Source organism: Labeo rohita, chromosome 2 (assembly GCF_022985175.1).
Source record: "Labeo rohita strain BAU-BD-2019 chromosome 2, IGBB_LRoh.1.0, whole genome shotgun sequence".
Classification (NCBI taxonomy): domain Eukaryota; kingdom Metazoa; phylum Chordata; class Actinopteri; order Cypriniformes; family Cyprinidae; genus Labeo; species Labeo rohita.
Genome location: NC_066870.1, coordinates 17,122,224 through 17,134,987, shown reverse-complemented (window position 1 = coordinate 17,134,987; position 12,764 = coordinate 17,122,224). Strand labels below are relative to the sequence as shown.

Genomic DNA, 12,764 nt, shown 5'->3' with positions numbered 1-12,764 from the left:
GAGGCTCAGATGTGGCATGAGTGCAATCAAATTCATACATTCGTGTTGAGATTAATGTTTTAAACAAAGTTTTGAATACAGAAATATTAAATGATTTAAATAACCAAAAAGATACTTTAAAAATGAAACTAAATCTGCCAGTAGGTAGCGGCAAGTCACTGATTTAATTACTGAATCATTCATTCATTTGATTCATTCGAACAGCTGATTCATTCAGGAATAAAGCAAATGACTGTTTTTATGAATGGGAAATTGAATCACTGACTCGCTAGATTTGTTTAAAAACGCACGTTCATTCATAAACGAAACTTCGCTGTGTTTGAACAGAGATGCACAGTGGCTCAGTTGTGACTTGTTTCAAACTATTTTTGAGGACGAAATAGAGCAAAATCAGACAATGTAAGCCACTTAATATTAACTTCTTGTTTTTTAACTGTTGTATTAAATCAATATCTCATTTACAAACTCTCTTATAAATCATTAAAAGCTGTGACTCATCTTAGTTCATTGCGATCTCACAAAGTTCCATTATAATCAATGAAGTTCTCTACGCTGCACAATGAATCTCTTATTTACAATCTCTCTACACTTTGTTTATGAAAGGATTCGTGAGATATGTCTGTGATACATTACTCAACGTTGCAAAAACACGTAGAAACCTTTGAAGCTGCCCTCAGCGCAATCACAAAGATGCTGATCGGGTAAGTCGCACTGTAAATTCGGGTAAATTTTTTTTCATAGTCGCACTGTAATTTTCAGTCGCAAATGCGACTCTTAATCAGAGCTCTTAATTTTGAAGTGCATTAAATAGAATTTAACTTTAAAATGTACAAAATTTATTTTTTTTTCCAATTCTTTATTTGTCTTTTTCTTTAAATATCACAATAAATATCATATTGTGGTCTTCATATTGCGATATTATCATATCTTGAGATTTTGATATTGTTACATCCCTAATAAAGAACCTTTGTGCAATGGAAAGATTCCATGGAATTTATGGTTCTTCATGGAACCACGGCTTCTGTATTTTTATGTGTAAATGACACAAAATTATTTTTAATTAGCAAAATCTCTGATGATTCAATGTTTAATTTCAAAAGCAAAATTAATCTTTTCCCTCAAAAAAAAATGGAAAAAACCCTGCAAATGTTTATTACAAGACATCTGAGGCCTGATTCAACAAGCGCAGCAGCCAGTCCCCGAAACAAAACAGGTTATGACAGCTCTTTAGCACAGATTAAGCAGGTTAGTCATTGGTCAACACAGTAAAAGCAGCCAGTCTTACCCTGCGAGGAGGCTGTTGGCTCAGGTCTGGGAACAGCAGGAAGCGGTCTCTGAGAACGAGGCTGGCAGGACGGCACTGACATTTTCACAGGTCCCACATACTGCACGTACGTCCCTGGAAAGTCTCCCCTCTGTTTGGTTCGCTCGTTAAAGCCCACGATCCAGCCGAGGCATTCCGGGTGCTGCTCGTCTCCCTCTTTAAAGCCCTGTGACAGCAGAGACGCTCTTTCGACCGTCAGGATATCACCAGGCTCAAGGTCAATGTCATCCTCCCAGTCCTTACAGTAGGAGTACACAGATCTGTACTGGAAGCCATCGGCAGCCATTTTCAGAGTACGAAATGACAATAACCCCAAGGCAGAACAGCGTCGGAGTGGGGACGAAACTTCACGAGGGTGCAAATGATGTAGTTTGGTTAAAAGCTAAGCACTTCGGGCATGAACGCAAGCGGCGGCTTAGACCTGGCCGGTGTTGGCCGAACAGGCCACTTTTCTCAACTTGAACCCGCGGTTCAACCAAATGATGGAACAGAGGGAATGCAGCATACTCATTCAGGCGCCGGAAAAGAAATAAAGAATGAGTCCTTCACAGATTTATTTCGCCAAATCAGCTGGTGTCGTCTTATAGCAGGTTGCTCAACATTCCCTCTCAAGATGTGGTCCTCCCAGTGTAATGTGATGACTGTAAGAGAGAGAAAAAAAAAAGACATGAGTAAAAACGTTAAGAGCAAAATACAACATTTACAATCGAGCTACAGCAAGGCTTTTGCATAGTCCAGTTACAGCCTTCATCTCAGTCCAAGTATACATGACAGAAAGCATGATAAAATATTCAAAGCATTAAATACACGTTGTGCGTCACCTCTGTCTTTCAGAGAAAGCGCACAACGAAGAAGCCAAATGATTAAACATGATGGAAAAGGCACAAAAAAACAGATGTTTACATTTTAAAAACACATTTTTGTAACAACCTGACTGAAATCAAACTTTTAAAGTGCATAAATGCACTAAACGTGATGCACTTCATACATGCGTCATACGATGGACACAGTAAGGTGCATTTTTAAACACCATAATCTTAAAGCAAACTAGCTACTACACTTACCTTGAAAAAAAATTAAAACCAGAAACATCAATGTCGCAGTAAGCAACCAAATATTAAAATTTCAGCACATAATCAAAAAGATAACTATCTGTGTAAAGTTGGGAACAGCATTCCCGAACTTAAGTTTAAAATAATCCAATATAAACCCATACTTGCCTAAGAATCCAATTATTACAGTACGCAGTTGATTTTGTTTAAGCACATTTGCAATATGCATCACTTATATGACGGAATGGCAAAACGTATAATTTTTTTCCTGCGCATGCGCACCTTCGAACCAGGGGCTTATGCTCGTATACCACTAAAGTGGCGTATTAAAGGTTTGCCGACCCTGTGGAAAGATTGCAATCTAATAAACACCGTTAAAGTGTTCGCAGGCATCGCAGGGCAACACTCACCCCACTTTAACCAGGCGCACTAGGGTCTCAGTCCGACATCCTCAGTGTTGAGAGGAGAGGTGCAAGCGCAGACACGTGGCACTGACATACCCAACCACAGCCCGCAATCCTCACACCACCGAAACACCCCCTCCGAAATACGTCATCCCCCTTTCCGCCTTTTCATCATTATAACTAAAGTATTTCATGTAACGCTACTGAACTGCACTGACGGAGTTCATTCAGGAAAAGAGAAAAAGTCCATTCTGAGTCTGAGTGCTAAAAGTTCTGCTGAGAGAAATCCTCATCTTTACAGTCTGCTTTGAACCGCAGGACGGCGGCTGACGGATTCGTACGCATCCTTTCCTCCCCTTTATTCGGTCTGAGCAGAGCAGTTTGCAAAACACTGTGACCAAGGCAGAGCACAAAATAATTAATGAATCGAGGCAGGAAACTCACTGTTGCTACAGAAGGGAAAAGGTAATCCTGGATTCCTATTGGGCAGCATATGGCCATGTGCTCAAGAATCACCAGAGAAGCTGGGGCAAATCAAGCAAACGTTCTAATATTAGAAAATGTATCTAGGCAGTGATCAAACCTTAAACCTTTAAACCATTCTGATTTTCTGCACTTTATAACTTTTTTTGCTTATATAGGAATATGTTTAAGCCTGTTTGACTTGTTTAAAGTATTCTGAATGAGAGATGAGAAATGCAAAACATTTTTTGAACAAGGCTCATCTAATCAGGACTATTAGGATCATTCAAACAGGAAAAAAAGACTGGATTCTGCTTGGAGGATGCATGTTTTCAGCCTAAGGCTAACAAGGTAGGAGTTTTAATCTATTTACAAAACCTTTCAACGATTTAGGAAATTAGGACAGTCACAGTATTTTGCAAATGTGCGCTGAGAGGGAAAACGATGAGCCTAAGTACGGAAGGCTTATGCAATATTTTCTCCTCTCTCGTTTCATTGGCCGAAGTACCTTGACTAATGCCCATGAGTCTGGTGACAGGCAGTGTTCTCCAAACAATATGTCCTTTTAAAGCTTGGAGTGTGCAGGACTGAAGGAACGGCATACAGAACATACCCTCTGGATATATGGCATGCAACGGTTCAGATAAGGACAGTCCTGCTAATTAAAGTGAAAGTGTGTCTTATTATGTTAAAACACTTTCTCAAGTTAATGTGCGGTCAACTATAAGTAAGCCATTAGCCTGCTCATTCCCGTGAAAAATGTAAACACTGTAGTGCTTTCAAAACATTGCTCTGTTTGTTTGAGCATCCTGATGAGCCCAACACAGCAACACTGGCTCAACCAATGGTGTAAGTCTGGGGGCGGAACTACCCACTTGTCGCATTAATGGAAGATTCTCAAAAATGTTTACACCTATCCACCTTAATCTTCAATGTGGATGTAAGCCTACGGCTGAGACTTCCGGTTCATTAGTCGCTACAGGGAAATAACGAAAAGAACAACAACGGTAAAACTGATTGCACTATAAACCAGTGTGTTTATAATTAAGATTAAACTAATTAAAATAATATAGTTAGACGCACCAATTTGCAATATCTAGCAGCAAAACTAGCTGTTTTGTACAGCTAAAAATAAACACACCCATTAAATTTACAAATGGCTGCACCGCCCTTACTTGAAAAATAAGGTGGATAGTTTCATTTTTATTAATGATATTTAGACTTACTTAAATTAAAAAGAAGAGTAATCTAAAATCAAAAGGAAACAAAAGTAGCAACGGATCTAACTATATTCATGAATAAAAAAAAATTAACAAGCCGTGATCACGTTAGCCAAAAGTAAGCAAAATTTTCTTTTTTTTTTCACATTTTATGCTTTTATTTAGATATGACAGCGTAGGTAAGACAGGAAGCGAAGTGGGAGAGAGAGAAGGGGGTGGGATCGGCAAAGGTCCACAAGCCGGGATTCGAACTCGGGACGCCCGCAACGCAACGGCGCTATATGTCGGCTAACCACAAGGCTATTGGCACCGACAAGACTATTCATCTTTTTCATTTAGCTAAAGCAAGCTTAAATTGATCACCCAAAAATGAAAATTAATTACTCACCCTCATGACATTCCAAAGCTGTAAGACCTTTGTAAACACAAATTAAGATATTTTTGATGATATCTGAGAGCTTTCTGACCTCCATAGACAGCAAGGGTCCTACCACGTTCATTGTCCAGAAACGAAGTACGGACAACGTTAAAATAGTCCGTGTGACATCAGTGGTTCAACCGGTTATCTTATGAAGCTACGAAAGAACTTTTTGTGCGCCACGATCAAGGTCCAGAAACGTAGTGAGTACTCTACGTCAGCAGCTAATGCGCATGTTTACGTACAGAGGAAACCACGCGTATGTAAAAATGGCGCTAGATTGACACAGAGGAGAAGAATAGTTGGATAAATTTGTTATTTTTGTTTTCTTTGTGCACAAAAAATATTTTTGTAGCTTCTATAAATTACGGTTGAGCCACTGACGTCACATGGACTATTTTAACGATGTCCTCACTACGTTTCTGAACCTTGATCATGGCAGGACCCCTGCTATTTATGGAGGGTCAGAAAGCTCTCGCATTTCATCAAAAATATCTTAATTTGTGTTCCGAAGATGGCTTTGAAACGACATGAGAGTGAGTAATTGACAGATTTTTCATTTTAGGATGAACTGTTGCTTTAACAAAACGCGACGCACAGACTAAACGACAGTGGAATGGAGCGGCAAAGATTTACCCTCCTGGATCCGGTTCCACTCCGGGTTTTCCATTCCCCACTCTTGGAACAATCCTGAGAGAAACTCGCTTTGAGACAAACAGTGAAAAATCCTTATGCTGTTACGTTACACTAAAATAATCAACACTACCATCATCACTAATATTATTTAGAACTTACTGTTTTATATTGTGTAACAGAGGCGTCGAATACAAGCAGCGACCGACAACTGGACACTTCAAATTCAGAACGGACTAAATCTGATTTAAAAAGTTGAGTTTGTGGTATAAATACTTCAGTAAGTGCTCGACTCATTGTCACGCGCTGAAGCTCTTGCAGGCTGTTAACTGTGTATCTGCTGCCTTGGTCAGACAAGGCGAACATGCTTCTGCATCATGCAAACCTAACGCATATCGGTCTGCACATTTCTAAATCCGAGATTTTCGGCCAACGGCTAATTCGAAATTTTCGCTGTCTTATCGTTAGAAGCAAACAAGTCCACATATTATATGTTGTAGCAGCACACTTTGTGTCCTTTCCACCATTTTCCCACATTTTGAGTCTGCTAGGTAGCCATCCTGTTTAGGAGAGTACAGTAACGCAATGTGCAAAACTTGAGAAAACTTACCCGTGGCAAGTCGTTGCAAAAGCTTTTGACGGTTTTCTTTCGTACGTGCGAATAAATGTGCGATACTAACACTCGGTTGGACTCAGGTTTTTCAACTCCCATCTACTCCTTCAGCAGAGTCAAGGATTGATTTCTTTTTCCTTTTCATTCCGCACGAATCTTTTCAACTTGCCGAACTGCCATTTTCCAGCACAGCACGAAGCGGGCAGGACTGCGTGAGAACTAGCGAAAGCGGGACGGAAAATAGCGGAATGAGCCGAAAACGTCCGAAAGAGTAAATCTCGGTTAACGAATGAAGCGGTTATCATTCTTGCTCTCCCTATTGCGCCATCCCGCTGTGGTTAGGTGAGGTAGTGTAAAACCCGTTTATAAAAAATGTAGACCTACAAGTGATGATAAAAAATAACCATATCAAATTACGCTATTGTTCAAACCACCGGCTTGTTTTATCGTTTATCAGACAATTTACAAATTCAAACGAGTGTTATTTTAAACGTCAAATCTTAAAAAGGTTTCAAAAATCCTTGTCATATGTGTAAAACGATAATATATAAAAATGTATTCAAAAATTGAAAAGTTTGGGGTCAGCTAATTAATTTATTTATTTATTTTCAAAAATCAGTGCTTTTATTTAACAGTGCTGCATTAAACTGATTAAAAGTTACTTTTACGACTGTTTTTAACATTGATAAAAAATAAGAAATATTTCTTAAACATTAAATCGACATATTAGAATGATTTCTGATGACAGAAACGTTACAGTGAAGACTGGTGTAATGACTCAAAAAAAAATTTAGCTTTGTCATCAGGAATAAATTATATTTTAAAATATATTAAAATATAAATAGTTATTTAAAATTACAATAATATTTCACAGTATAACTGTTTTTACATAATCATAAATAAATGCAGCCTTGGTGAGCATGAACTTAATAATATTAATAAAATAATAATAAATCATCCAGACCCCAAACATTTGATTGGTAGTGTACTGTGATCATTGCTTTAGGTAGTTAATATGCCACTAGCAATTTATCATTAAAAATAAATAAATCAATAAAAAATTTCAGAGTCACAAAGCACTGAAACCACTGAAATATGATTATCAGCAATTATGTACACATTTATTCATGGTTAAATCCAAACTTTACAAATACAGTTGAGCATCAGTGGATTTAGTGGAGAGTCTATGATCTTTTTGAGTCCCTTAAATCTGGCTGTGTAAAGAACTGGATCGGCTACATAGAAATTCAACTTAAAAAAAAAAACAAACAAAAAAAACACAGTACCATACTAAAGTAAACAAAGGTAGTACGGGATCTCACAGTAATCTGAAGTACAGAAGAAGAAAAAGACTAGTCAGACTGGGAGTGCAAGTATCTAAACTTCGTCTTCTGTCTCTTTAGTTTTGATTAATGAATGAAGAAGCAATCCAGTTTGGAAGCAAACCATTACAAAGCAAGCTCATGTTACTCATAACTGAATCAGTTCTGTCATTTCTGCGTAACCAAACAAGCAGATGTCAACACTGCAGATCAAATCTATGGCATTTATATAGGGCACTCACAAAAACATGCCATTTGGCTGCTCTGTGAAGTGAAGAGAACAGACATTTTTACGAGTCAGACTACAAAACACTGAAAGACAGCGAACCACCATTTGTTAAAGATTACATATGTCAAATGATTTCAGTTGTACAACACTGCTAGAACATATACCGAATCCAAAACATTATAAATAAAAAGTTTAGTATTCATAATCCATTTTGTTCTAAGTAACAAGAACAAGTATGCTCAGGTAAACAAGGTACACTACAATGCCAACATTGGCCAAATGGCTTCTTACAAGTCTTTATTTAGGTGCTGGAATATTTTTGGGTATGACTGACTGACTGAACACAAGATTCATTTCTTGTGCGTCCAAATTTGCAAAAAGAATAAAAGTCGACATAAAATAACGACATTTAGTTGACCACTCTGATATTATGTGACATTATATGACAATATTACTGATTTATATGACATATAAGAATGAAAAAAAACAACAGTAATTAAACCTCAGCAGGACCACATATGTGCAAATTCTCAAAAAGCGATCCTACTGTATGACCTTTATATTCCCGTCTCGTATAAAACAAATGAAATAAATAAAATCTTTCAAAATCTACAAAAGCTCATTGTGCTAACTGGTAAAACTAATTCTTAAAGGGACAGTCTACTCAAAAATGAAAATTGTCAATTTACTCACGTAGTTCCTAACCTGTATGATTTTCTTGGTGGAACGCAAATGCCAACAATATTTTAAAGGAACAGTTCACCCAAAAATTAAAACTGTCATTATTTATTCACACCCATGTAGTTCCAACACTGTAAAATACAATTTGAGTCAACTTAAAATAGTTTGTTACCCCGCTGCCATAAAATTTTAAGTTCAGTCAACTGAACTTGACTAAACTTCAAATTTTAAGGCTGCTGCCTAAATAAGTTACTGAATAAGTTTAGTAACAAATTATTTTAAGTTGACTCAACAAATTGTTTTTTTTTCTCATGTTGAACACAAAAGAAGATATTTTGAAGAACTTTGACCAAAAGGTTGTTGGTCTCCATTGACTTCCATAGTAGGGACAGAAATAATATGAAAGACAACAGGGACCATCAAAAGTTTTGATTACCAGCATTGATCAAGATATCTTCTTTTATGTTCAACATATGAAAGAAACTCACAGGTTTGAAATGACATGAGGGAGTTTTCATTTTTGGGTGAACTGTCCCTTTAAGACTGCTTTTGTGCATACTTTTTTTTTTTTTTTTTTTTACTAAACATCATCTTTTATGTTCCACGGTCAAAAGAAAGTTATTCAGGTTTACAACATGACAGAATTTTAATTTCTGGAAAACTATCCCTTTAAAAGACAGTTTGGCATGTGAATGACTTCTAACTTACGAATAAATGACACTAAAGACTTCCTACCCCTGTGTTTTCTCTAATTATGATTTTAATGACAATGGAAGCACCCGTACTTCTGAGTCTCACAGTTTTCTGGACTTATCTAAGGCTAACAGCCATCCTCTGGTTTCTTCTGTTCTTTTAGCTTGAATCCAAGCTCATCAGTTTTCCTCGCTGAAGCCTCGGAGCTTCCCTCCGCTTGCGTTGCGCCGATCCATGCTACTTTGAAACGTGGATGAGATGGCACTGGTGTAGATGTTGTGACCTCTTTGTCATCAGAGTCATCAAAGCTGACCTCCTGAACAGCTTCCTGCTTCTTAAACGAATCTCGTCTCTCAGACAAGTTCAGCTTCCTCATAACCACGCCGCCGGAGTCCCTCGCTCGTTGGCCGGCCATGTACAACCCTTGTCTTGCATGGTCACCGACACACACAAAACCTGAGGCGATGTCACTAGCTTGTGACTCGAGTCCCTCAGCTTCACTCTGGGGAACTTCCACAGTGTGTCTTCGAGTGGAGAAGGCCTTTTTGTCTCCATGTTGAGTGCCAGAGGGCCTATCTGTTGACTGAACCCTGTTGAGCAGTGGCGAACGGGGTGATTCTGCGCTGCGGGGACACACCGTCTGTCTCACGATGGTTGGTGGGGACATCATCTTATTATGAAACGTGTGGAGGCTTTTAGGAACTCCAGCGAGGGAGGATGGAGAGCACTGTGGAGACAGAGGCTGTGAGGAGGGATTGCAGGCGAGGGGAGAGGGGGGAATACTGTTGGAGGACTTGCAACGGCCTGCTTTGCTATAGCGGAGGCCGATCTTGGATCCCAAAACGTGAAGGGAACTTGGTCGACTTTGAGGGATGGGTGAATTTGGAGAGCTTGAGCAAGGTGAAGAACTCTGTGGAGAGTTTGAATCTGTGGAGAGGGTACAAGTAATGCTAGTTACTCACATACTACACAACAAAAATTAAAGATTTTTTAAATTTATTTAAAAAAAAGGTCTGTCAAACTATTAACCATAATTAATTGTATCCAAAATAAAAGTTTATTTACATAATATATATTTGTGATGTATATAAATACGCATACAGTATATAAATATTTAAAAAAAAAAAAAAATTTTTACATGTATTATTTAATCGCGATTAATCGCATCCGAAATAAAACTTTGTTTGCGCAATATGTGTGTGTGTGTGGTGTATGTTTATTATGTATACATAAATACACACACAGTATATATTTTGAAAATATTTACGTTTTTACATGTATACATTTTGCGTCGTATATTTTATATTGTATAAATGAATATATTTTAAGTTTAATTTAATTTAAATATATTTATTTAAAAATTAATATTTAAATATATAAACATAACATTTTTCTTAAATATATCCATGCAGGTATGTGTATTTATATATACACATATATAATACATATACACACTACACACACATATATAATGGAAACAAATACTTTCATTTTGGATGCGATTAATCGCGATTAATCGTTTGACAGCACTAATTTAAAAACAGATAATTAAAAAACAATTTACAATTTGGTGCTCTAATGGTGTGTGCACACCAAAAGCAATGTTTTTTTTTTTTATTTGCCTGAGAAGATACGTACAAAGTCAATGCAAAGATTTGAATTGTGCGAATCGGGCGGTGCGATTGCCTCAATCACATCTTCCACGCAAGCTGAAAAATTTCAGCTTGAGCAGGAAATTCCCATGACGCATTGTTGCGCTAGCCAATCAAGCGAAGGGCTAATTGACAAGCTTGGTTTGACACGTCGGCGTTTGGCTTTCTGGTATATTTTCAGGAAATGACGCAAAAAACTTTCCGCGAGTAATCTATAGTGAGTAACATGATTCGAATATTCGATTCGCTTTTAGTGCACACACCATAATGCTCCTCCAATAAGCTTTCAAACAGTGGGCAAATTTTATACATTTATACACTTGTTCAACAGTTTATAGCATTTTTTTTTTATGTTTTTAAAATATTAAATGCTCACCAAGGCTGTATTTATTTGATCAAAAATACAGTAAAACTGTAATGTTTTTTCTAAATATATTTGAAAATCACTCCAGTCTGCAGTGTCACACGATCCTTCAGAAATCATTTCTAATATGCTGATTTGTGCTCAAGAAACATTTAGTTATCATTACCAATGCTGAAATCAGTTGTGCTGCCAAATATTTTTGTGGAAAGAGTGATGCATTTTTAATGAGGATTTTTTGATGAATAGAAATTAAATAAATACACCATTTATTTAAAAACCAAAATCTTCTGTAACATTACAAATGTCTTTTACTTTAACTTTTGATCAATTTTATGTGTCCTTGCCAAATGAAAGCATTCAAAACGACTCCAAACCTGTTGAACAGTAGTCAATGAAGCATAAGAGTGTACATAAAGTTAAAATAGTATAAAATAAAATTCTAGTTAAAAACGTGGCCAAGTTCTAATGTAAATGTACTGTTTGTATCAATGTTGGTTTCATATGGCTGTGAAAAATTTACAAGCAAAGTGAAATGTCAGGTGGTGTAACCAAATAAAAAAATAGTTATGTTTTGCATTACCTTTGACCTTGAACAGTGCTTTGCAAAGTCACTAACCTTGCCATGTCATAATATAGAGCTTAAGTTATCTGATATTTTAAGATGCTTACACAGTCATCTCATATATATATATATATATATATATATATATATATTTATATATTTATATATTTATATATTTATATTATATAAAATTTATTTATTTATTTATTTTTTAAATATATATATATTGAATGTGATTAATTACGATTTATTTTTTAAATATATATATTGAATGTGATTAATTACGATTAATTGTTTTGCAGCCCTATTAAGAAATAAAAAACAAAGACCTTGCCCAATTACTTTAAATTTCCTCTTCAAGAATTTGATTCCTTGAATGAGGTGTTAGTTTTGAAGCACATCTAATTACAAACCAAAGCATGCAAGACTGTATCTGACAGTGAGAGAGAGTCTGAGTCATACCACATGACAGGTCCGGAGCTGGGCTTCTGCACGGAGTGTTGGGCCCAGGAGACAGGCTCGGCGTTGGAGAGTCAGACAGGCTGTCGTTAGGTGAGTGTTGAAAACCCGCCGAGAAACTGCGACTGTTCTGAATCCCTGGACTGTGTTTAGGCAGCTTCTTCAAAAGGCTGCGCCGTTTGCTAGAAAAGTTAAGCTTAAATTAGATTTTGGCTTTCAGTGGGTTTTAACTTGTCTAAAACGTTCCAGAAGACACTACATCTTTCCAACCTGTCTTGACCCTCTTTCCTTTTGCTCTTTTTACTGCGTCGCGCCATCTTCCCCTTTGAGCTGGTCTTTCTCGCAGGCCCGATTTTAATGGATGTATTCTCAAGAGGTGTCGTCTGCAGAGTCACTTTACTGCCACTCTACAAATGGAGAAACAAGAAATCAAGCATCTAGTCAAGTCCTTTTTTTTTTTTTTTTTTTTTTTTTTTTTTTTAAGCGAATGGGTTGCCTTTAACAATTTTTTTTTTTTTTACAATCTCACCTTTAGCAGAAGCTCAACCACATCTGTGTGCACCAGACCCTGGATGCACTCTCCATTCACATGAGTGATGAGGTCACCAGCCCTCAGCCCGGCCTCGTGAGCAGGACTGCCGTCTTCAACGCTCTAGATAAACATTGACACAAAAAA

The 12,764-nt window shown here is 37.1% G+C and overlaps 2 protein-coding genes across 6 annotated transcripts in view; both read right to left on the bottom strand.

The window, feature by feature from the left end:
* pik3r2 (phosphoinositide-3-kinase, regulatory subunit 2 (beta)) overlaps window positions 1–6,415 on the bottom strand; it is a 42,635-nt gene extending 36,220 nt beyond the window's left edge. The window contains exons 1-2 of one of the 2 annotated variants that reach the window (XM_051127541.1): window positions 6,124–6,415; window positions 1,286–1,965 (exon numbers count right to left, since the gene is read on the bottom strand). In XM_051127541.1, the coding sequence (XP_050983498.1) occupies window positions 1,286–1,610 (325 nt within the window). In that variant the 5' untranslated portion in view covers window positions 1,611–1,965; window positions 6,124–6,415. Of the gene's footprint in view, window positions 1–1,285; window positions 1,966–2,786; window positions 3,239–6,123 lie in introns of those variants that run through there. The other variant, XM_051127550.1, reaches the window with a different exon arrangement.
* Window positions 6,416–7,220: 805 nt separating this feature from the next.
* The window catches only part of mast3a (microtubule associated serine/threonine kinase 3a), a 40,508-nt gene continuing 34,964 nt past the window's right edge, over window positions 7,221–12,764 (bottom strand). For all 4 annotated transcript variants that reach the window (XM_051128356.1, XM_051128349.1, XM_051128335.1 and 1 more), the window contains 4 exons: window positions 12,618–12,740; window positions 12,359–12,495; window positions 12,092–12,270; window positions 7,221–9,978 (listed from right to left, as the gene is read on the bottom strand). In XM_051128356.1, the coding sequence (XP_050984313.1) occupies window positions 9,179–9,978; window positions 12,092–12,270; window positions 12,359–12,495; window positions 12,618–12,740 (1,239 nt within the window). In that variant the 3' untranslated portion in view covers window positions 7,221–9,178. The remainder of the gene's footprint in view (window positions 9,979–12,091; window positions 12,271–12,358; window positions 12,496–12,617; window positions 12,741–12,764) is intronic.